Consider the following 25,978-nt stretch of genomic DNA (forward strand, 5'->3'; position numbering starts at 1 on the left):
GGCCTCTCAGCTCCCATGAAGCTGAAGTGCAACACTTTTTTTTTACCTTTTTCCATCATGCAATCATTCATTCAAAAAATTAGTCACAGGCCACATGCTGGGCAGGGGGCTGGGCCTGACTTAGCAGAAAAAAGCACAGACTTGCATTCAAACCCTGCCTTCTTCTCTGCTAGGTTGGATGACCCTTAGCAAGTTACTTAACCTCTCTGGGGGTAATAATACCACTTTCGGGAATGAAAGAAGCAGCAAAGCAGCACTGGCCAATAGAAACATAATGTAAGCCATATATGTCATTTTAAATTTTCCAGTAGCTATTTTTAAAAAAAAGGAGTAAAAAGAATAACAGGTACAATCAATTTCAATAACATTTTATTTAACCCAATATACCCAAAATATCATTTCGATATGAATCAATATAAAAAAATATAAATGAGATGTTCTGCATTCTCTTAATATTAGCAAGTGTGCGCTAAAAAGGCATGGAGAAAAAGAAAACACAGTATACAGCTCTCAGTCCTCACTGAACACGGCAACTCTTATGTTTAGAGCCTCATCACATGGCCTGGTGTACAGCAAGGACCGGGAAAACATAAACAGCCGTGGCCACACTCCTGCTGGTGTTCTTACAGCGAAGTCATATTCACTGACTGAGAGTCCAGTTGTCTAGATTCAGGTTGGGAGTGAAGACGTGAAGACCTTCCTCACAATCTACTCTGATACTTTTGGTTTGGGATGAGGGAGGGAAGGGAGCAAGTCTGGAGGCACACAGTCTTGGAGTTCACAAAAGGCCCAAAATTCCACATTCTAAAACCTTGAATGGTAACATTCCATGGCCATTATTTTGTAATCCTCAATGAAGCCACGGGTCAAGGCAAGTTCCTCAATGAGCATTACAACACTTAGAGGACACCTAGAAGGGCAACTTCCTAAGTAGAAATCAGCCTGACACCCAAATCCACTGATCAGCTGGCGAACCACTGAAAGCAGAACAGCTGGATAACAGACACCTTTCGGTGTGATGTAATAAGAAGAGTCCATCACCACCAGGAAGAAACATTTGCCCATAATATTTACATACAATTATCTTGATCTGAATCAAGGCTTATTCAAACCACCAGTTTTAAGGAAATGAAGATAGAGGAACATATTAAATTCCACCAGTCCACCCAAATTTAGATTAAGAAATTCCATAAGACCAACCACCCAAGTTCTTCAACAAATAAATTTAATGAATGAAAAAAAATAATAGGTATGCAGTAGGTAGAGCAAGGAACATACATGCTATAGAGTAAAAGAGGCTTAAGTTTCATACAAACCAACTGTAATAGGAGCATTTTTTATAAGATCAGGAGAAAATGAACAGAATGGATAGTAGATACTAGAATAGCTCTTTTTATTGAATTTTATAAAGTTATCTGTTAGCAAAATACATGGAGGTATGTACAAGTTAAATGATAAAATGTCTAGGATTTGCTTTAAAGTATCACAAAAAAAAGTTAAACATACAAACCAACAAAAAGTGGGAATAAAGAACAGATAAAAGAAGATGGTCAAAATGCTGATAATTGCTGAAGCTGGACAGTAACTATAACATATAAGGACTCTCCATCACATCTTAGAAGCACCTTAGCTAAGGGTGGGCGGCATTAACTCACATTAACATCACCCAAGAACTGGCTAATCAGAGAGCTTCCCAGGCCTGCTAAATCAGAACTTCTAAGAGTGGGTCCCAGGGAACCACATTTTGATAAGCTCTCATGGTGATTCTGAAAGCCCAAGAACCAAGGTAAGGGCCTTGCCTAGAGCCTGAAGGGCCAGACAGGCCAAGGCAAGTTCATTCTCTAGATGGAAAGCAGCAATTTACCCTGGAGGCTATTACCCTTTACCTGGTAATAGTCACACCCTTGCAGAGCCCTGAAGGTGACCACAGAAAGCCTCTTTGGGTTGGAACACAAGGACTCTGGAGAACCCACCTGAATGCACCACTAAGGCTTAGCTTCCTCCCTTCCTGAACTATTCTCATATTTTTATTGCTTCCACCATGGGTTTCCCCTCTGCCATTTTCCCAGGCTTCTGATCTTTCCTTGCCACTTTCCAGGCCCGAATAACTGCAAGGTTCATGCCAAACCCACTTGGGAGCCATTCACTATGGCCCCCATGCTTTCCCAGCTGGCACATACTCTGTGTAGTCAAGGGTACTCCAGAGCAGACTCCTGACCCTGCTTGTCTGGGGCAGCCCCTGGGACAGGAAACTTTCAGCACCTTCTTTTATGACAGAGGAGCACAGGCAACAGCCACATTCCCTCGTCCTCCACCTTCACCCTACCCCACCCCACCACCTTCCCCGACCCTCATCTTCCTGTGCCTCTTCGGCCATCTGCAAGTTCTAAACTCTTGCAGGATATCACCTGGGTTCAGGGTTCTTCCAGAGTTTTCTTTCCTAATAAGAAAATCCTCACTTTAGGTCATCAAAAGGTTCTTGAGAAGTGTGACTTTCAGCAAAATGATGTATATTATGAAAGAAGGTCCTTAAATAAAGTCATTTCATTCAATATCAACCAAGGCTGTTTTTTTCTCACCAACATTATAACTAAATGACACTGAACAAAGCGTTATTTGAGAACCAGCTGTGTTCTGCAAGGAAGATCATGGCTACAACTTTAGCTAACTGCAGCAGGACCTGGAGTCTGGGGCCAGTTGTTTGCCCAGCCCGGTCTCTATGACCTCTTCCCTCCCTCATGGGGTCCCAGCTTACCCGTCCTCTGGTCCTGTTCTTTCGCTTGGGAATATCCTCTTCTAAATCCTCTTCTTCATTTCCTTCTTCCACATTTTCATCATTTTCCAAAACCCTCTGAAATGACAAGAAACACAAGTAGATGTATGAGAGATTAAATGCAAAGGAGAAATCCATCAGCAGGAAATGTGGAGGTGTTCTGCTTTCTTGTTGTTTGTTAACAAAGCAAAGACCCTGCCATTGCATGAAAAGTCAGGTGCCCAAGATGCTGCCAGGACTTGGACTCGGGTGGTACCAGCCCTCTTCTCAAACCCACAGGATCCTCCTAGGCAGGCCCTCCCAGAACAAACACCTTTTTCAACCACCTTTTCCTAAGTAGAATTTTCTCAAAAGAGAATGCTCTGGGAGGGGTGGTTTCCTATGTGGGCTCAAGTGTTTTGTCAAAACTTTCTTCAATATAATTTTCCTTTTCTCCCTAAAGCATCACCTCCAAAACATGAAATATGTTTCTCCTTCCCCTAGCACTCTGCAGCCCTGCCCTATTTGATGAAAACAAGTAACTTTCTGTTCATTTGACCAGAATTTGACATTAATGTGTTGCTTATAAGCATCCACTGTTATATTTTTAAAATAGAACATTATTTGTAATGGCACCTAAAGATCAACAGCCCTGCAAGTCACACCGCAGCAGAAAATCCAACTTCCATTTTACAGGTGAATAAACTGAGGCTGAAAACAGCGTGGACTGCTCAAGGTTATAGAGCAAAACCACGGCTAAAGGAAGGTCAGATTCTCCCGCTCAGTTCTCAGTTCTTGTGTCTGAGAATTCCAAGGTATGTCATGGCAGGCCATTCCTATAGGGGCCTGAGTACTTCATTTCTTTGGGGGAGGGAAGCAGAGAAGGGGAGAAAAGGTATGTAACTCTAAGTTTAAGTGAGGGACAAAAAATGGTGACGGGAGACCCAGACCCAGCATGAAGAGGCATGGAGCTCACTGGATTCCATGTCAGCGGTCCTGAAACTTCTTTATGGGCTCATTGTGTGGCCTCTCTGTATGCCTGTTTGTCTGGTTATAAAACAGAAATTCACTCACTCAATCAACAAACATTTGTCTAGTGCTGACAAATGGCAGGTATGGTGTCAGACAACTCACAGTTACAGTCCTGGCTTCAAGTGGCCTCTACAGACCAGTGAATGGAGGACAGATTTAAACAACATACACACCATATCATTACAACTGCTACAAACAGTGACAGGCAAATTCAAGTTGCTAGGAGGGAGTCGCAGAAGAGAATTTTACCTAATCCAGGGACCTGGTAAGGCTTACCTGAGGAAGTGACCTAAGGAAGTTGAGATGTAAAGGATGAGCAATGACTAGCCTGAGCCTGGGGAGAGAGTGAAGGAAAGTATTCTAGTCAGAGGGAATGGCATGAGCAAACTCCCTGAAGCAGGGAGAGGGACATGGCCTGTCCATGAGGCCAGTGCAACCAGAAGTCAGAGGCTCAGGGAGAGGTTGGCATAACATAGGACTAAAACAGCAGCAGCATCACATTATACAGAATAGCAGCACCCACCTATCCTGTGATGGTGGTGTGCACTGACCGTCACAGCTATGCAAGGGCTCAGAGAGCAGCACATACTACCTGATGTCTGATGTCACCACCACTGCCCATGTGCCTCTGGACAACGAATACCTCAAAACCCAAGAATAAGTTAGGAGCCACCTTCCCCCACTGTCTTTAGTCAGAGGGTTCTCTTCCAATCAGAGGGGTCAGGATATTGCTAATTACCAACCTCCCAAAGAACACAGAACATACCTACTTCTCTACCAGGTTTGCTTAGGGAACTAGCAGCTGACAGGACCTATGAGTGTTTGGGTCAAGCTTGGCCATCTAATAGAGCAGCAGCATTGCCTACTGGGAAACATCAGCTCAGGCCAGAGCGAGCCTCTCTGCATTGTGGCTGTAGGTGGAAACACCAGCCACTGTGAAGTAAGACAATGACCAGTCACATGCTCTGCAGCCTTCACTAAGAAGCTGTAGTAACAGCAAGGCGTTGCTACTAGCCCTGTTGTCGCTGCTAGTATTCCCACCTCACAAACTTTCTGGGTCTTGAAAGTCCTTTAATCAAGCTAAGTTTCCAAACCCTCCAATTTAAAGGTCATTGCCTCTGGCATCTCAGTACAATTCTGACTCCACTCTCATTTTTTATTATGAATTTATTACCTGAGAGATGGACTCAGCTGGAAGGCAAAAGACTGAGAGAAGGCAGGGAGCCGGTCCCCAGAGTGCCGCCTGGCCTCATGTCCAGGGCCACGCCACCTTCTCCCTCGGCTCCATCCCTTCCTCTTCCCATGGACTCCCTGGGTCCCTAGAGCCTCTATCCTGTGCCCCAAGCCCAGATGGAGTCGCAGCCACCCAGAGTATGTGCATTTCCTGCAACGTGGCCCTGACCCTAGAGGCCTCTCAACATAACTGGAAGACCAGGAGTTCCTGACACACAGCTCATATCTGGGGCTCAGGAAGCAAGGAGCATCCTGTATTAGGAGCAAAGGGCAGGGGAGTTCAACTGGAGATGCAGCCGATCCCCCAGGCACATGCTTGTATATTCCCTGTCCATGACCATGATCTGGAAAATAAACACATTTTAAAATAACTTTTCTCCCTGTTTCTCTAAACAGTTTTTACAGTGTTGATAACAAAAGTTTGTGGTTATGTGAGGGGGTGAAAAAAGGCAGAAGAAGGAATTCCTTTTTAAAGACTCCACTGTCTCTGAAAATCATAACTGACTTGTTGGTCCTGCATCCCATCTCCTCTCCCTGCAGCAGCCAGAGGGATCTTCATGAAACAAAAGCACTGTTCTGGTTAAAATCCTTCCGATGACGTCCTTTTTAATTTCCCATGAAACGAAGAGCCTCTTCCACGGCCCGAATGGTCTCTTCCCTGCTCAGTGTCCAAATCCATACGCAGTCCTGCTGTCCCTGGCTCCAGGCACTCCAGTCAGTCTTCTACCCATTCTTTCAACACAGTGGATGTGGACCAGTCTCAAGCCTTCAAGCACACTGTTTCTCTGCCAGGAAAGCACTTCGAGGGATCCACACTTTGCTGGCTCGTCCTCATCCCATAGGACTCAGGTTAAGTCCCTGGTTTCCCTTAGAGCACTACCTAGAATCTGTCCCTCCTCTTACACTAACTCTTCACACTCTGTTCTCTTCATGGTATTTATCCTGAAATGCAGTTACTCTGCCTGAACACTGCTTTCTGTCACACTAGAATTCAAGGAGGGGTGCAGGAGACAGGTCTCTTGGTTTCTCAGTTTCCCCAGAACCTAGCACAGTGTCTGCTCACAGGAGGCCCTCAACAAACTTTGGTTGAATGAATGAATGAAAAATGAACAAATGTAGTTCACTTTCTACATATTCCCTTGATTTTAATAACATAAAGCCAGTAAAGATAGATAAACTCTTCTGACTTAAGGTCCTGGTTTCAGCTTCTAGCACCATCTCAGCACATCGTGGACATCACAGGGATGATGATAATGAAGATGAGTCAACAGTGAGGACTCATGTACTGGCTCAAGGCTGCCCAGAAGAGCTCAATCCCCACCCCCCAATAAGGGCAAAGGGAAGGGCTGCCTGTCACTGCCACATCCAGGTTTCTGGGCAATATTCTGTCCCACTCACAGATTCAGTTAAATTCAGACAAATTATAGTAACTGAGCAAAAAGACTCTAATGGGCAAAGCAGGTGTAATAGACCTTGACTTAAAATATGCAAAACTCAAAAAATGGGGGAGGGGGTATTCCTGAATAGACCAAAAACAAAAACAAGGAAGAAAGTACTAGATACACGACATGCCAGAGACAAGAAGAGATCCCTCCTGCTATGGGGGACCAAGCAAGGCTTCATGGGGAAGGTAGACTGGGGCTGAGCCTGCATGATGGTGGAATCTTTGCACATGAAGATGGAAGCAAATTGTTATACAGGGATATAAAGGCACAGCATGGCCACAGCACAGAGGGAAGAGGTAAAGAAGTGAGGGGGGAAGCCTGAAGCCAGGCTAGGAGCAGAGCCAGATGTCCAAGAAGGCCATGCTCATCTTTTGGGATTTATTTAGTAGAAAACAAAAGTGTTTTAGCTAAGTGTTTAAAACAAGGGCATGATGCAGGCAGAGCTTTGTTTGGGGATGTAAAGTCAGATAGCAAATCAGGACAGGTAGAAAGAGAAAGGACAGGGACAAGCGTTTGCTCACTCACGCAGTCATTCGTTATTTATTGTGTACCTATTATGTGCCAGGCACTGTTTGGGTGCTTGAGGTACATAAATCATTACATTATATTACATTGCATTATCCAGGGTGCTTGAGATAGATTAGTGAGCAAAACAGGCAGAATTAGATAAACAATAATATATAAAATCATTATATTACAGATATGTTAGATGGTGATAAGAGCTAGAAGAAGAAAGAGAAGGGAAAGGAGAGCAGAGTTAGAGGGTCAGGAGTGCCCAGGTGTGTCTCCCACAGGGCGGTCAGGGAACCTTCATGCAGAAGGAAAAGGAGCAAGAACTGGGAGAAGGTGAGGATCTGGGCGAGGACTCTGCAAGCAGAGGATGCAGAGGCAGGGCCCCCAGGCAGAAGTATGCCTGGCATGTTCTCAGAGTAGCACAAAGAAGTCACCCTGGAGCAAAGAGTGTCAGAAAGAGGTAGCAGGGCCTGGCTTGTATTCTGGCAGAGTGGGAGCACAGAAATGACAGAATCTGACTTCGATTCTAAAGGGCTCCCACTCCACCATTAGCAGGGGGCCACGTAGAAAGCAATGGGCAGAGTTCAGACAGGAGGCAGGAGTGGCTTGGACCAGGGCCTGGCAGTGGATGTGTAAGGAGGAGGTGCACTCTGGATTTAGGCTGGAGGCAGTCAATAGGACTCCTGATAAACTGAAGATTGGGTGCAAGAGAAAGACAGTGTGGAAGATGACTCGATGGTGTGTTTGACAAACACTGAGGATCTTGACTAGGGTGGTAGTTCCTGGGAAACAGAGGAGGGAACAATACAAGCCATGTCGTGGCAACTAAATGGAAAGTACTTGACAAGTCATCTGAACAAGGAGGCCACGTTCATGGATTTGTCCAGGTCTTCACTGGGACCTGAATTTTCTGGGTAAGTGAGAGACCCCAGGGTACAACCCTCAGGGCCCCTGACTTGACAAAACTCACAAAAATTTAACTTTTATTAATGTAATGATCATTTTAATGAATTAATACATTAATACTAAATGAGAAATAAAACTGATAAATGTATACTATAATATATACATGTAACATAAAAGATAAAATTTGAATAAAATATGTGTCATCTAATTTTAATAATTAAATTCTGTTCAAATATTTTGAGAAATCTTCAAAATATTTCATATTCTTCTTTGTTTTACCTGAATTACTCAAATAAAGATACCAAAGTTCTCTTTGAAAAAAAAAATAATTAAATTCTGTTTAATCATTAATGTTATTGTTTAGTATTTGTATTAATATTATAATATTCTGTGCCAACCATTGCATCTGGCTATGGGGATTCAAGACCAATAAATAAGGAACAGACAGAGCACGCCAGTGTAGTGCTGGTAATAAGAGCCTCCTTAGTGCTATTCATGAGGGAAGGAGCCACGGAAACAGAAGTAACCAACCCTGCCTGACCAGAAACTTCCAAGCTGGCCTTGAAGGGAAGGTGGGGAGTGCTATGAAAAACTGAGACACCAGGTCAACCAAGCCAAGGGAGAGGTATGCGGAACCAGGCAGGGGTAAGGAAGGGACTTGCTCAAGACTAGCTGGTGCAGATAACCCTGAGGTTTCAAGCCAGGCCATGAACTATTTGTTTCATCAGGTGAAGACTCAATCTGTTCTGCTCACCATGGTGTCCAGCACATGAGGACTGATGCACTGTAGGCTCAAAAATAACATCTTGAATGAATAAACAGGGAGGTGAAGGGAGAAGAATGGATGTGAAGGGAACAATGACTTCTTCTGGGGGTCACCTTAGATCAGAAAGGAATTTGTAAGCTTCCGGATCACAGTGCCATGAAACTGTTTGAGAGGCAGCCCTGACCCTCAAGCGAGCATGGCAGCCAATGCAGGGCTCTGGAAGCACAGTGGGGGTGCTCTGGTGGTCTCCCCACAGTGGGCCCAGAAATACCTGTATCTCCTGGATGCTCTCCTCCTCTCTGGCATCCACCTTCTTCTCCACCCCCTCCCCTCGGAGCAAGGCTTCAAGGGTAGTGCTTTCTGAGGTGAATCCATCCTTCTTCAGGGGCAGTTCCACTTCTGGAAAACAAAAACAGAAAGTCAGGTCACTCAAAGCAAGAGGAACAGGAGAGACGAGAAGGATAACCCTGGAAGGGATGTGGGAACCAAGCACCTGGGTCTGACTCAGATGGGCTGCGCTCTTTCCTCTGGGCAGAACAGGAACACGGTAGATGGGTGCAGCTCCCCCATCTCCAATTCACAATTCCAGACGTGGAGTCCAACCCTGCCTGCATCCTTGGAGGCAAATGAGGCAGGGCAGAGAGGGCACAAGGTGCACAAGGTGTGAGAGGGGCTCAGTCTCAGTCCCTGCTTCAGCCACTCAGACCCTGGGCAAGACCTCTGAGGATCGCAGAACTCTTTTCCACAGTGAAGATAACAATGGCCAGATGTTTTGTCAGGCACAAATGTGTTCCTTTACATTATATATCTTTGAAAAGTCTAAAGCAATACACCAAGGCCTCAAGTATTATTATTATTCTCTCCCTCCATCACAGTTTTTGTCTGGCAACTCCATGATCCCCACCCCCCACCCCACTTTGGTCACACTGGGAGTCCAGCAACAGGGAAGCAAAGGTTTCTATAGCCAAGGAAAGAGAGAGCACAGGTGCCAAACAGGCCCCTGGACAACAGTTGGGAGTTGCAAAAGCTGTACGCTGTGTCATTTTTTCTGAAGGCATCGAAGTTTGATCAGCTACCTGGGACTGGAGGCTGTGGGGCCATCTGAGCAATGGCCATCCTGCCCACAAGAAACCTGTCTCCATAAACACCCCAAACCTCTTTCTCCAGAAACACCCCAAATTCCTAACCCAAAGGAGATTTGTTTCTTACTCTGAACTCACGAGAACCAAAGCGAAAAGACAAAAGATCCTAGTCTCTTTCTCCTTCCATCTATGGCCACCCAGTGTGCTCCCAATGGCTTCCAATGGTCAACCCCAACCAGACACCAGAAGGCAAGGATCCCAGTTGATGACCCAACACACCAAGGTCAGCTTTGAGGGCACAGGGCAGTGGGAAGGACAGAGAGTAGATCTGGGGGAGGAAATGGAACTAACCAGCACCAGCAAGCCCTACTCCCCTGGTTCTAGTTTGACTTAAATGGAAATTCCTTCCTTCTCATTCACCCATCATTCCAATCCACAAGGAAAGGCTGCCTGCCATCCACACTCAAGAAACATACATCCCAGTGACAGGCCCAGGAAAAGTCCCTTGACTGTGGAGAATTACAGATAAGGTCTTTGGGATTTTTTTTTTTTAACCAAAAAATGGTAAGCAAAGGATGCACCTCCATCAAGAAGCACTGCCACCAAATCATCCATGTCTGAAACTCATCTGCCAGCTACTGTTTCAAGGAGTATTTACTGAGAACCTGCAACGTCACAGCCACTGTGCTTGGAGCACCCACAAGGGGTGAATCAAACAAAGACTCCCAGTGACACCTCGAAGCCCAGCAATTCCACGCCTGACTCCAAGCCAATAACAGCCTTTAGCTTTGGGTGGGTTACAATCTAAAGAGACAGACATTAAATGCTAAATGGCAAAATAGATATGTAATTACAAACTGTCATAAGTATTCTGGGAAAAAAAAACACCAGATCTACTCCGATCTACTTAGATCAAAGGGTCAGGGTAGGCTGTAAGATGAAGTTCCATTTGAATGTCAGAAAAATAGTCAACTCTCTACTTTTGTGAGTTCAGAGCGCACAACTCCAGAGCCTTCTCCAATGACAGATTACTCTTCCTCCCAAGTCAGAAAAGGTTTCCAAATGTCTAATCCAAAACAAAGCATGCTGCCTTATGTCCTGTCCTCAGTCAAGAGAACAGCTGGTCACCATCTCTCAAACTTATTGTGTGTGTGAGTGTATTTGAAGTTCATTTCTTAGTACCCCCTTAGCTTTCTCAACACCAAATAAATCCTATTGCCAGAATTGCACAGCATTTTCAAGTTGAATAAGGCCTTAGAGATAATCTGCTTTAATCATTTCATCTTATAAATGAGTCACCTGAAGCTCAGAGAAGTTAAGTAACTTCACAGAAAGCCACACAGCAAGACTAAAATAGAATGCAGCCAAACGATCACTCCAAGATGCCATTAGGATCACAAGAGCCTGTTGTATTCATATTCATACTGACAGGCCCAGGCTGAGCCCCCGAAGGTCACTGTGTGTTTGTGTTCACATAGAGAGCTTGGCACACAGTGAACATGCTGTTATTGTTGCAAGGCTGTTATTGCTATGTGTCAGATGCCTACTGTCACCCAAAAGGTGAGCAGTCATTCCACGAGGACACTGCAGCTTACGGAGGCTTAGAGCTTGCTTATTATCATAGAACTGGTGGGGCAAAGTCCAACCTTGACCCCAATTGCCTCCAGAACCCATTCGCTTAATCTCTAGGCTGTGGGAATCTACTTTGCCTCTCTTTTTTTTTCCTTCCTTAAAAAGTCTTTTTCCAAGTCTTTGTGCACCTGCCTGCATTCTTAGATTTTCCATATATTAAAATAAAATGTTGATTTTTGCTGAGGCTGAGGTCAGATTGGGGTCACAGTTCAGGGCTCTGCTGTATATGAGTATCCCCGTAGGCTGTCCAGCCTTCCACAACAGTGTGGACTCCACAGAGAATTTTCCACCCATGGTGAACTTCCTCCTCCTGCTTCTTTTTTCTCCATTTCTGACTTCTTCCTCTCCTGCTAAATACTCCTCTGTCCTGCTTTCCCATAATTCAATCTACTCTATTAATCCACTCAGTCTATTCTTTTGGTCCTCTGGTTCTTTACTAGATGAGCACAGTTGAGGAATGGAAAGAAAGTAAAACCAAAAACACAACAGTGAAATGGGTTCTCCTATATGCAAAGGTCAAGAAAGGACCTCCAGGGCCTCCCCGGTGGCGCAGCGGTTGAGCGCTGGGTTGTGAAGCTGCCCGCGGCCTCTGCGGCACATGTTCGATCCCCAGCTGCTCCCCGGCCACCGGAGGAGGGTCCCACATGGCGCGACAGACCTCTCCTGCCGCCCGCTGCTCCCCTCAGCAGTGTACTTCGGTCCTTCTGCCTGCTCTGCTCCCTGCTCTGGCTCTGGTGGGTTCTCTCACCCTCCCGTGCTTCTGACTGTACCCAGTGCATGTATAAACAAAACAAACAAACAAACAAATAAATAAATAAAACATGCTTCAATAAAAAAAAAAAAAAAAAAAAAGAAAGGACCTCCAACAGGGCCTAATCCCTTCATGAGGAAAGTGGAACACAGAAAGATATAGAGACTTCCCCAGGGTCACAGATAAATTTAGTGGCATCATTTTTGCCATTACCAAAATATTTGTTGACTCATATAAGCCTTATTTTTTTAGATAGTCCTGGAATCAAACACTCCCCTTGCCATGTTAAGGGACCAAAGATTGGCTACTTAAACCTCTCTATGACTCCATCTCCTAAATTCTGTTAAATAGGGATGATCACACTATTTCACAGGGTTGGTATAAGAATTGAACAAGGTAATAAATACACTGCATTAAAAAACTTTGAAAGGTTCCACAAAAATACTAGTGTGGAAAACAAGGCTTACCTATTTTTTTTTTCCTATTCGAAACGTAGATTCAAAATTAGATCATATATATAAAGAGTATGGGATATTGTAAATGCCCTGTAAATGTTACTTGTGATTACCATCAGCTTTTAAATCATTCTATTTTTAATGGTACAATAGCACTGCCCAGTAGAAATAGAATGCAAGCCACTGGTAGAATTTTAAACTTTCTAAGCACATTTTTAAAAAGCAACAGGTATAATTAATTTTAATAATGAATTGTATCCAACCCAAGAGTCCCAAAGCATTATCATTTCAACATGTAATCAATTTTTTTTTAATAATGTGATGTTTTACATTCTTTCATTCACATTGTCTTTATAAAAAAAAAAAATACCATGCTGGTGTGCATTTTATACTTCCAGCCCATGTCAACTCAAAACAGCCACACTTCAAGCATTTCACAGTCACATGTGCCAGTGGCTATTGCATTGGACAGGGTAGGTTTACAGCATTAAAAGTAATGTTTACCATGATCTCGTGGCAGAAAACAGAAGGACATTAAATATGGTTCTTAACGTCATCTACTTGAGAGCTGGCCAAGTGCCATTCCAGGGTGGCATTCTAGCTGACCCTGGTTTCCAAGCACTATGGGTAAGGTTTGCAAGGTCAGGGTGAACGGGTCATAGAGTGCCCTCCCTCCTCCCCACCAGAGGGTACATTCTCTGACTCCTGACCACAGGAAGTCCAGAAGAAAAGGGGGAAAATAGGTAATTGGTCCAAAGCTCTTGCACAATGCATGTCCTAGACACGCTCCCTAGTCAGCCCTTAGGGATTTCATTGATTCTGTTTTATTCTAATACATCTCATCTAGATAGAGGATTTAGTGAGTCTTTAAAAGCAGACTCATTTTGAACCTCACACAAATTTGGGGATCACACAACCCGACAAGAGCCATCAAACATTTAACATTAAAAGAAAATGGTCCAAAACACACACATAATTCATCTTTAAATTAGCCTGATTTTATACACATGGATATAAAGCCCACGGATCGTTACTCTCTGCAGAGCGGCAGCAGCTGTCACCCAAGCCAGCCGCCTCCCTGGGCCCCCGCAAGCAGCTCTGCCTCCACTTCTAATTGGGAACAGAGATACTCCTTGGGTGACTTCCAGCACGATCCATCACACCAGAGACAGCTTCTGTGCAAACCGAAGCAAATCGGTTTCCAAATAAGAAAAAACCTCTTAGACAAACAAGGATTGAAGCACAGAAAGTCTTTAAAAAAAAAAAAAAGGCACAAATAAAAACAAAGCAAAAAAAAAAAAAAATAGCCAGTGAAGAGCACGGATTTCTCTCCAGGGCTATGGATAAGGCAGTCATCCTCTCAGGGTAGATCAAAGCCACAGACTTTTGACACAGGTGCCCCAAGCCTGCCACCCAACACACCAAAAGCAAAGCTTCCACTGGGTTGTAGGTGCCACTGAGCTCATTAACAGGATGCAGGCGAGATGAGCCCAAAAGTGCAACATGGGAGCACAGTGAGTAATTAAATCCCAGGTCATTTAAAAATGCAAACGCCTGGATGGCACAGGCTCACAGAGTCTCTGACTCCTCGTGTGTTTTTTGGCTCAGGATGGAAGACTGGGAACCTGCAAGTCATACATGGATTATAATAAAATATGCCATATAAAAAACAGATTAAGACAGTTCTTCTTTGGGGAAATATACAAAGAGAGGGGCTGTCTGTTAGCTGTCGAGTTTGCAAAAGATACCATCTTTCGGGAGGCTGTGCTCTGCCAACAGACAGACTGCCCCCAGGGAAATTGTGGTGAAACACCCGACAAGGCACATCCATCCGTCCATCCATCACGGGCTCTCTCTGACTCAGGGGCCTGGAGATAGAGTTATGGTGCAAAAGGGAGGGAGAAACCCCGCAGACAATGGCAGACAATTTTCCTGCTGTACCGTGAGGGCTCGGATTTTTTTCAACCTGCCTCTAGTTTTTCTTTAAACATACAAATGTGCAGTTTTCTCTTCTGGGTGCTTATTATTTTGAAGAGTTAAGCTCATCATATTTTCTTGGATTTATACAACAACTTACACCAAGGGGTAAGTTGCTCAAGAACCATCATTTCATTGATTCCCATCAGACTCTCAGATTCATGGGGAGGGAGAAAGGAGGGCACTGTTCTCTCTTACCCGACAGGGGGAGAGATTGGGGGAGGCCAATGTCCTGATTTCTTGAGATGGTAGCAGACCCAAGAATCCATCCGCCTATTCCTCAGGGGTGCCATTTTCCTGGCGGCATCTGACTCCCTGTTTTGTGATTCATAAAGCTGAAAATACACGATGTTTCCATTGAGGACCCATCGCGGAGGCTGCACCCCACAAGTCTCTGTTCCCGCTGGTTGTAGAACTCCACAGACCCCTAGGATAGTGAACAACAGAAGGATGGATCATCCTCCCCACACTGCCCCCCGCCCCCAGGCCTCTGGTTCCCAGTTTCCACTGTGCCCAGCCACTCACCCCTAAGCCGATGCCCAAGAATGGGCCCCTAAAATCAGCAGCCATAGAATGGGGCCTCAGATAAGCACTCTCCCACCCCTGGTACACAGAAAAACCCCCACGCTGTCAAAGGAAGCACACTGTTGGGCTGGCCACGACACCACGTCACGCCCTTTAGCAGGAAGGTGAGGGCGTGAAGGACAGTGGGGATGGACTGAGAGGTGAAATAGTGCCGGGGCACCCAAGTAAGTGGGAAGTACTAGAGGCCTGTCAGGGGTGAAATCTCAGCCTGAACCACACACTAGGCCTTTGCTCCCCTCACCTGTAAAAGTGGGAGAAGCAAACTCACTTCCCAATGTTATGGGGCCAGACGATTTCACAAAGACAGCGCCTGCCTGCAGGGGATGCTCAGCCAGGTGAGAGCCCTCCTTTCACCCTCCTCAAGTCCCCTTTCCTTGTACTTTTCTCAAGAAAAAGTCCTCACTTCCTGACAATCCCAGATTATCAAAAGCAGCGAGGTGAGCGGCCCCTGGCCCTAAGCACAGGCCAGGCAGAGTATAGAGCAAAGAGGCAGAGTATAGAGCAGTGAGCGGGAAGAGGCTGAGTGCAAGACACAGCGCTGAGCCGAGAGGCCAGCCCGCTCTGGCCCAGGGCGGCGCGGGTCTGGAAACCACGCAGCACCACAGGGGAGATGTCTGGCTTTATTCATGCATTTGACAAATGACTATTGAGCACTAACTGCATATCAGACTGTGTTCTAGGTGCTGGGGACACGGCTGTGAACAAAGAGACAGAAACTCGGAAGTTATATTCCAGTGGGGGAGAAACAATACATTAGACAAACAAGTGCAACCAGTACTATGACGGATGGTGACCAGTGCTTTGGAGAAAAAAACAGAGCAGAGGAGAGGAAGCTGGAGTATGGGGTTGGGGGGAAGGGGATATACTTTTAACATGGCCAGGAAAGCACAAACCTGGAGGACAAGAGAGGCACCGAGCTGCTATCCAGGAAAGGGCATTCCAGGCACAGCTCTCCTCAGTGCATAGGGTCAGAAGCGGGTCCTTCTGCCTGGAGCCAGGGATAGCAGTGGGAGCCCCATGCAGAGAGGGGCAGGGTCTGGAGGGGCCACGGAGGTCACCACGAGAATGCTGGCTTCTGTGATGGGAAGCAACCGGAGGACTTGAGCACAGAGAGACATGGCAATGCCTATAGTTTTAAAGGAGCCTCTGAAAATAACTGAAGGGGAATGAGGGCAGAAGTTGGGAGACCAATTAGGAGTTGCTGCCATCTGGGGACCCACCAATGTGCCCCATGCTTAGGAAAGGCCCACACATGATACAGACAGAGACACCTGCATCCTTGTTGCTAAATACATCCTAGAGATGGTATGTACTGTGGGGAGAGGCTCCCCGGTCCCTGACAGGGGGCATCCCCACACAGTGAACCAGGCCAGGCTAGCAGCTGGGTGCCCAGTGTTCCAGGGCAGACAAGAGCAAGTCCCAGGAACATCCGACCTCCAAGAAGATGACCAGCCTGGGCCAGAGCAGGAGAAAAGACCCCACCAGACAGGCCTGGCCCAGGACACCACAAGATAGCAAGTGCCAGTAAACGTAGGAAGGAAGCTTCCAGGTTTATCTCTATGCCTGGGTATTGGAACATGGAAGATTAGGTTCTGGGACACAAGAAGCGGGTGCATGGGAGCTGCAGTTCTGGTAAGGTGGGGCCTCAGCCAGATGCAGGACTCCTTTCCTCAGTGTAGAAGATGCTACATTTGGGACTTAACACAAAGGCAGACTGTGTCCCCATTCTAGGCCAAACAGCACACCCTCTTCCAGCCGGGCAGGAGCTGCCTGCAGTGAGCACATCACTGGGGCTGGGAGCAGGAGCCTTGGTAGCTGAGACCCCTGGCCCACCCAGGGGGGCACACAGAGGTGGCACTAAGGTCTCTCCTCACATTCACCAAGTCCTCCAGCCCCACCATCCCAGAAGACCCAGAACAACCCCACAAGGTGAGCAAAAGCTGCCATGATCCTATTTCCCAGGTGAAACAGGGCTGGAGTGGTTAGGTTGGTGCCCAAATCACACCACCAGGGGATCCAGGGGGCTAGACTGGAACCAGGCCTTGGGATCCCCTTCTAGTGCCTTTGCTCCTATAGAGTATGGCTGCTCAGCACAGTGAAGGCTCCCAGGACCTAAAACCAAAGAGAACCAAGATGGCAATGCCAGGAAGACCCTCCCACAGGCAGACTGGAGATTTCTCCTCTGCTCTGTGCCCTCGTCTGTGAACTGGGGCCACATTCTCCAAGCCTGAGGTCAAACACAGGACATGTTTCTTTCCTTCATCCTGTTAACAAATCTTTACTGTTCATGTACTATGTGCCAAGCCATGCTGAGCACTGGGGATAGAGATGAAGAAGTAGGCTGGCCACCTCCCCCTAAGAGTTCACCTGGAGGACAGACAGTGAGCCAGCAATGGTGTAACAGGGATTCCACGGCCTTCCCTCCCATACCCTAACCGTGGCTCTGCCAGGTCCGACTGCAAAACATGGGCAACTGCAACCATGGTGCCCATGGCCCTGTTGACTCTCACTGCCACCTATTTCCTCTGCCAGCCCAACTGAGCCAGCCTGCAGAACCAAGCAGGACCCTCAGACCCAACTGTTCTCTCCAGGCTGCCAGGAAGGCAAAGGAGCAAAAACTGTCTGGCCTGAAGTGGGGTCCTGAGAGGCCTGCCCACCTCTTTGCAGCTCTCCTCATCACAAGGCCAACAAGAGCTGAAGAGGCTGCTGTTGCAGGCCTCCAGGATGGATGGCTGCAGGCTCTGACACTGCAGGAAAGAGATAAATGACTGGTCATTTCCCCCTGATGCACTTGAAGGCATCCATTCTCCCAGCCGTACCAAGCTCAGGCAACCCCCCGTGCAGACAGATAAGCACTGACAGATGGGGGTGGGAGCGGAGCGTCCTTCCCCCTCAGAAGGACACAGCCAGACTCCTCTGCAGCCCGCAAGAAGGTCACGTTGTCCATTGGCTCGCACCTGGCTGGGGGCGCCACGGGTGCCTTCCTTCACCTCCCCCATCTCACCCACCCCCATCCGGCTCATCCCTGTGACGAACACATGGGAAAGGGGGAGGGCGGGGGGCAGAGGGAGCCAGCTGACAGGCTCATCAATCTCAGGCTACATGCTTGGCACATTGGCGTTCCTTGAGTTGTTCCCGGACTGGGAGGGTGCTGGAGGAGTCAGGGGGACTGTCTTGAGGAGAAGAGAAATCACACTGAACATCAGAGAGCAAATGGTGGAAGAAGCCTGGAGACTATTAAAATGTGGGCCATGTACAAAAGCAGTAGGGAACTAATTAAGATGCAGGATTTTCAAAAGCTGGGAAGTTGGCCGCAGCCTGCTCCCATCTGGAGAGTTCTGGCAGTTCAGTCCGGCAGGGACAGTACCCTAGGTGGGTGAAGCAGGCCTCCCCAGCCCTGGCCAAGCAGGAGGGATTCAAGTCTCTCTGCTTCAGTCCCACCTGGGTCACCCCCTTAGGGGAGACCCCTCTCAGGGTCACTGTGACTTGCTAGTTGGCCAGCCCTCCTTTGGGGTACCCCAGGCTACCATCTCCTTTAGGGTTCCTACCCTACTATTCACAAGCCCCCACCACATGTGGGGGGCATGATTATCCTGGTCATTCATCCCCTGTCATTGAGTGGTGGCCAAAAAGACAACCAAGAGAAAGAACCAGAACGCTGTTCCTGGCTGCTTTCCCTTCTGTCACCCTTGGAATCTGGAAGGGTGGCAAAGAGCCGCTGCTCTTCAAGTGTCCCGGAGCAGACGGGATTTAGAAGGCCTCAGGTATACTCAGGAGCGGCATGGACATCTGTTGCAAAAGACCTTCTGGTCTGAGATACCAGGATGACTGTGTGTGTTGGATCCTGAAGGAACATGGCGCCAGTTCCAACAGGCTCCCTGTTCAGCGCCTCCCTCAGCTTCAGCACCTACGGCCCCTGGGAAATTAACTTCCTCATTCCATACCACCATTTCCCAACCTTAAAACAAAGACAAAATCTGCACTAGACCACAGGGACCAAACGGTCTAGGGATAGAAGGTGCTCAATTGAGCTAAACAGACTATCTGAGCATTTGAGCCAGAGGGGCACAAGTAAAATTTGCCCCCTGACTTTTTCCTTTTTCTATTAAAAAAAAAAAACTAAAGAGAGATGGGGAGTTGACGACCTTTTTTAATCAGCTGACTTTTGCCCAACATCTGCCTTGTTTCAGAGCCTTGAGTCCTGCCATACCAAGCTCAGCAACCGGCCTGGTGGATATTTACTATCCACCTTTCTCTCCTGCCAGCCAGGATCCCCCTTAGCAAGGACAGAGCTCCAGTCCTGGGGAACTAGTTCAGGAAGGACGCTCTCTGGCACTGGGTCCTGCCCGAGTCGTCGCGTTGCACGAGTGGTGGAACACCTTGCATTTGCCGCTGCAGCCAAGTGCGAGCCGCAGAGAACACTAAACTCCGTTGTCAGTCAGTGGAGAGAAAGAATGTTGCGTGTGTTGTCCTTCAGACGCCCAGGCAATAAGAGGCTGCAAGATGTTTATTCAAGACTGCCTGGAGGAGTGATGTTAGGCGTGAGAAACACACAGGTCCAGGGACACTAAGAATGCTTTCCATCCTAAGAGCTCCCCCCCAGCTCTCAGCCCGTCCCACCCCCACACAGACACAGTTTTATCTTCAGCAACTAATAATGAAACAGGAGGGACGGCATAGTCACGGTGAGGAGACAGGGTGAGGACGGCAGGACTGGGGACTACTCCATCAGTGTCTATTTTAGCCCAGGAAAAAAGGACTTAGCTGCAGCCACAGTCTGGGGCCCCACACCCCACCTCGTGACATATACTAAGGCCAGATGAGCTCTGTGCTCTGGGGTGCTGAAGCACAAGAGGATGGTTCCACAGCCCTGTCCCTGGACCTTCTCCAAGGTCCCTCAAAATTCTTGAATCTACATGCACACACACTTGCCCTGACCTGGTTTCCTGACAGAGCTGTCTGCTCTGCAGACTTGGGGCCTAGGACATTTCTACGCACATTTCACCTGGCTCACACTGGCTGGACTCAGTCCGGACACAAAGGAGGATGGGAGGAACGAGCTGGGTGGTGGCATGATAAATTAATCGTGGCATCTACTCATTATCATGGAAGGATCAGATGTGGAAGGAAACCCAGGTCTCGAGACAATTCTGCTCCAAGCCAGTGCCCCTGTCTCTCGCAATTCAGGCAACTCCTCTCCCTCTCCCACGAGAAGAGAGTTCTGCTGGCGGAGCCCAAGAGTCATAGACAGAACTACATTCCTGGAGCTTCAAGGGGAGCTCAGGAGCAGGGTAGAGGGAGGGGTGCAGAGAGAAGGGAGAAGGGAGGAAGGGCCTCTTAGAGCCGGGTGGTGGAAGGGTGCCAAGGGTTGGTTCATTTATTCATTGGTTTTCTTTCAACATAAACTCAGTTTTCTGGCTTCCATAAATTTAAAGAAATTCAGCCCAGGATAGACAAATTGATTATCGAATTTTCAGCAAGGTTTGCTCAGAGGATTATGTATAATGTTATGCAATTTGCATTTTTTCTGACTTAATATATCTTAGATATCTTTCCAGTCTTTTCTATTCATTCCTTGAAAAGACAAAATATTATTCCATTTTACATATGTACTATATATTTAACTACTCTCTTATCAATGGACCTTCTGGCAGTTTCCACCCTGTTGTTAAAGCAATGCCATAATGGACAAACTTACATAATGTGAATATATATATATATTATATATATATATTTATAGGTAAATTCCTGGTAGTAGAATCTCTAGATCAAAGGGCATGTGCTTGTTAAATACTGATAGGCGCTATGCACTGACCTCCAAGAAGGTTCCACCCTACCCCACTGTAGTGTGTAAAGGAGAGCTTATCCCTAGCTACTCTCCACCTTTTTCAGCTCCTCCTCTCTCCTGGGGAAGGTCAGCCTCCACCCAATCACCCCACAGACCATGCACCCCTGGGGCCAGGGACCACCTCAAGTCACACTCCAGAGTATCAACCAAAAAAACTAGTTCTCTTTGAACACAAATCAAGCAGAATAAAACCAAGTGATAGTCATTTTAAAATATTCTCCAAACCAACCCTGGGCCTAGAGAGAACATATCCCAAGAGAGGGGAAATGTCCTCTCACCTGGAAACAGAGCATGTAAAAATGATGAGGCAGAGCCACCAAAAGGTGGGCAGGTCATGGCTGCACAGGTATACCCCAAAGGGCCAGGAAAGGGGTGAGGTCCAGCTTGTGCTCCTCTAACCCACCAGAAGGGACAGCATTCTATATCATCCACCCAGAGGGGACGCCTTCTACTTTTGCACAAGGGGGTCATATGGAGTAGTGGAGGCCCCAGATAAAGACCCTTTTCTAACATCTGGGCTGTGTGAAAAATCCAAGTGCCAACTTGCATTGCCTCCAGGAAGAGAATGGTGTGTTTCTTTGGTCATGCTGCTTCGCCTTCATCACCTGACTGTTTTCAAGCACCACACAGGTTCCTTGTCCCTGACTCAGACTCCCCAGCAACTCTCTTCACAACCTCCAGCTGGTATGGAAGGACTTTCTGAGACCTCAGTCCAGCCCAGCAGTACAGACCCAGAACAGGATCTGGAGATGACAAGCATTTGGTTCAAAGTTTGGGGCCTTTTGTTTCAGATTCTGTTTTCAGCAGGTCTGGTGACTCGCATGAAGGAAACATGTCACTGAGAAGAAGAGTTGCCATTTCAAAAGTCATATTGGCTGTTTATTGTTCCCATCTCCTGGGTGCCATCCATCTTGGGGAGCCCAACTTAGTGGGGGTCTTTTGCCTCCTTGGGATATGGCTATGCCTCTGAGGACCCATCCTTACCCAGGCTCACACTCTTCTTTTAAAGAGAGTCTGGATCCCACAGGGCTCAGGCTGTCTCAGGGACTGGGCTTGACCAACTTGAGATCCAGAGCAGCCAGCTCCGCCTCTGGCCCAGGCACAAGGTCAGAAGCCAGGAAACCCTCCAAGTGCTCACAGGTACAGACACCATGTGCTGGCGGGCACCTGGCCTCAGCAAACATCCACCCAAAGTTTTTCCTCCCTCCACCTACCCCCCACATCAAGGATGGGGCATCTCCAAAGCCAGCTGTGACCCCAACTGTTCCACATGCAGTCACTGGGAGGCCTGTGTGCCCAAAGTAAATATCTGCAGACTGGAGGACCAGAAGCTTGCAAAGTAGCTTCTGCCTCTGTCCCGTCAACATGAGACTGTCAGTTCTCAGATACGTGAGCAGCACAGTAAACTTTTCCTGGCTTGTCCACAGCCCAGTGTCCCCAACCTCTGAAATGAGTTTACAACACTTTCACCCCTTCTTTCTCTCTCCACGGAAGTGAGATAAATGAACATGCTTAAAAAGGACTTCGTAAACTACAGTGTACTATTCAGACACTAGCTATGATGATAACGATGATGATTCCATCACAGTGCCCAGCCCCTGTGGCAGTGATTGGTGGGATGGACATAAACCCAGTCAGCTAATCAATCCTCCCCTGGACTTGGCTGCCACAGCTATTGAACATGACTGCCCTTCTGCTGGGTGTGGTAAGTGCTGCCTCTGGGGGTGCTCGTGGCCACCAGACCTCCCCATGAGGAGAAAATATAGCAAGAAATGACAAAGTCCTGGGTGCAGCTATGCCTGAAGCCAGGTGAACTATGGGATTTACTGTTACATGAACCAAATTATACACCCAATTCCTCCCCCCATCCCTTTTTTTTAAACGTAGGCCAGTCTGATTTGCATGTCTGACATTTGTGACTAAAGGAATTCCAATGACCTTCTGGGTATATTTTAATAATTAACATTCATTTTCTATAATCATAAAATAAAGTTTTAAGGGAAAAAGCTTTATTAAAATTTCATTGAGTAAACTTAACAGCAGCATGAGAAAAGAGAAAATGCATCAGAGGAAATCAACCTGAGTTCTCCATAGTTCATATGAGAATCGCTGTGTGATTTTAAGCAAATCTCCTAACCTGTCTGGACCTCAATAAAATGAGGAATTGGAGTTAATGATATCTGAGGGGTTTTACAGTTACAGTGCTAAATGTCTTTGATTCCACAAAAGACAATAAAATTAGTCTAATATTATGTCATTTGAAAAGAAATGAGGAAACTCTGCATGTTGATATGTCCAATGCCTGAGGCACATTTTTAAATGGAAAGGGCAAAATGCAAGGTGACTGTGCTGTAGAAAAAGAGAAGAGGAAGGTCATACAGATGTAATTCCCGGTGTGTACAAAGACTATCTCTTGAAGAATCTCAAAAAAACAGGTGCCACTAATTGCCTTTTTGGAGACTAGGTTTTATTTTTCACTACACAATATATCCTTTTTATCTCTTAGAGTCTAAACATGCACTGTATTACCTACACAAAGTCAAACAAATAAAATGTTTTCATTAAAAGGGTTAAGAACAACTACTATCACACAGGCTCCTGTGCTCCTTGCGATGCCTCTACAAGGTGAGCTAGGCATCCCAACACCACTGTGCCTGTTTTACAGGTGAAGAAATACACACAGAAGGTCCACATACTCAGTGAGGCACATCCAACCTGTGACACCCGAACAATCCCCTCCCTCAAAGTCCACACAGCCCACCTGGCACGTACCTACCTCGAGCAACAGCAGCTCCTGCAAAGCTCTCAATGGAGCAGAATTAATTGGGCCCAATGGGGATCTTACCAGGGGTATCCTTTCACTCATCCAGGCCACTTCCAAGAGGCCAGGGCCAATGGGTTTGGAGCAAGGAAGGAGGGAGGTCCCACGTTCTCTCATGTCAACACTTACTTATGTTTAGTAGAGAAATGTAGATGGGGTCTTGCACATGCTCACTGGTGGTCCAGTCACCTATTAAGTGTTTGACAGCCACATTTCTCCAACATCAACATGCATGCAGGAATGCAGTCCTGGAGCTTTGATAAAAATGCAAATTCTGATTCAGCAGGCTTGGGGTGAAGCCCAAAATTCTGGATCTCTACCAACTTCCCTGCCTGCACTACTGGACAAAACCACACTTGGTGTGTATTCTAGAACCACAATGACCAATAAGGACACCACGAGCCACATATAGCAACTGAGCACTTGAAATGTGGCTAGTCTACCATGAGATAAGCTTAAACCATAAAATACACACTGGATTCAAACATAATAAAAAAACAAAGTCAAATATTTCATTCATGATTTTTATATTGATTACATGCTAAATGATAATATTTGTGATATGTTAGATTAAGCAATCTATTATTAAAATGAATTTTACCTGCACTTTTTTCCTTTTTCTAATATGGCTACTAGAAAACACTAAACAACACAGGTGGCTTGCATTCTATTTCAATGGGGCTGCACCATGCTGGGAGGCTTGGCTTTCCTACAGCCTGCATCTCAAGAGACTTGGAACAACCTGTTGTCGCCCAGGAGTGTTTGCAAGGACCTGTAAATTATGCAAAACCATTTGAAAACTTGAATGGAGCACCCCAAAAAGTCTAGCCCCCTCCATCCCAACAAATAAATCTTAAACACAAGTAAAATCTGGGTTAAAGTGAATAGGCAAAGCACACGTGAACCATGAAACTGGGAACAAAAATATTCCAAAGAACTAAACAGAGAAACTACAGTCTCGGGGTCAGCGTGGAAAGCTTTGGTGCCAGTAGAAAGAAGCATGGCCGGCCCGCAATTATTTGGCAGCTCTGTTCCCACCACCCTGAGTCACATCCCAGCCCTGACACCCCCCAAAGCAGAGGTTCCTTTAAAGTTAAGGACTCAGGGTCACTACCTAGCAGTGTAACAACAGATCAGAAGTCAAGAAGCAGCCAATCCTCAGTGAGGCCAGAAAGCCATCAGCATCACACAGAAGCAACATTTGAATACAAACTCTCCCATTTTGAAATCCAAGATGGGTTCTATTTTTAGCAACCGACCCTTTCAGTATAAGATGCACCCAAAGTTCATGCTCAGGGAGTGTGGCAGAGGGTAGACCAAGTACTGTCCTTAGATGGTGTACGGTCCTTAGAAACACACAAGTTGGGACAAGACTTCTTTATGTGAGGAAGGTGTAATCAATAAAGCCCCAGTGCCTTCCACTCTGTTAGGAAAGAAATTCATCCTGGTAGCCTGCTCCCACCTTGCAGCTGCTTACTTTACTTCTCTGGGGTGACAAGAGGGAGAGGAAAGGAAGGGGAAGGCACAGGCACCCAGAGGAGAGAAGCTCAGATGGACGCAGGGACGCAGGCACACTTCTGAGCACGAGGTGGGCACATTCCTCCTCCTGGAAAGCTCAGTTCTACAGACAAAGGAGCAGAACAACCTTGTCCTAGGCCTGTCCAGCCCTCCCACCTCTCCCATCAGGGTCCCAGCCAACTCCAGAGGGACTGACCAGGTTTTATCTCCAACAGCCGCAGCTTTGGATCCTCAGGTGGGTGCAATCTTCTCTTCTTACGCCAGCAGCGCGCAGGGTATGTGTACAGCTGGCCAGGGGCAAGGCCTGTAGACAGAGACAGTGTAAAGGTTAAAGATCCCATGCTAGAAGGGCCCTTGGAAACCACTCTGTCTAACCCCCATCATTTGTAGTCAAAGGAAACTAAAGTCAAGAGAGGTGAAATGACCTGTCAAAGTCACAGCTATTTGGTGGGAGAGGGGAGGCAGAATCTAGGCCAGCTAACCCCAGGACCCTTGTTCTGTCTGCTCCATCAGGATTTTCTCAGTAAACCCAAGCCATCACCATCACCAAGATTTCTGCTGTCCAGATCTGGAGCAATCAGAGGGACCTTTCCAGATTCAAGCTCACCACTTTTCTCCCAGGCAGAGGATCTCCAGCTACTGCCCATCAACTACCCATCTGT

General features: G+C 46.9%; 1 protein-coding gene across 4 annotated transcripts in view; it reads right to left on the reverse strand.

Moving 5' to 3' along the window:
* DPF3 (double PHD fingers 3) overlaps positions 1–25,978 on the reverse strand; it is a 245,745-nt gene that overhangs the window by 98,869 nt on the left and 120,898 nt on the right. For all 4 annotated transcript variants that reach the window (XM_054691432.1, XM_054691433.1, XM_054691439.1 and 1 more), the window contains 3 exons: positions 25,513–25,620; positions 8,919–9,046; positions 2,756–2,851 (listed from right to left, as the gene is read on the reverse strand). In XM_054691432.1, the coding sequence (XP_054547407.1) occupies positions 2,756–2,851; positions 8,919–9,046; positions 25,513–25,620 (332 nt within the window). The remainder of the gene's footprint in view (positions 1–2,755; positions 2,852–8,918; positions 9,047–25,512; positions 25,621–25,978) is intronic.

The sequence above is a fragment of the Talpa occidentalis genome, unplaced genomic scaffold (assembly GCF_014898055.3).
Source record: "Talpa occidentalis isolate TD23 unplaced genomic scaffold, MPIMG_talOcc4v2.1 talOcc4.11, whole genome shotgun sequence".
Classification (NCBI taxonomy): domain Eukaryota; kingdom Metazoa; phylum Chordata; class Mammalia; order Eulipotyphla; family Talpidae; genus Talpa; species Talpa occidentalis.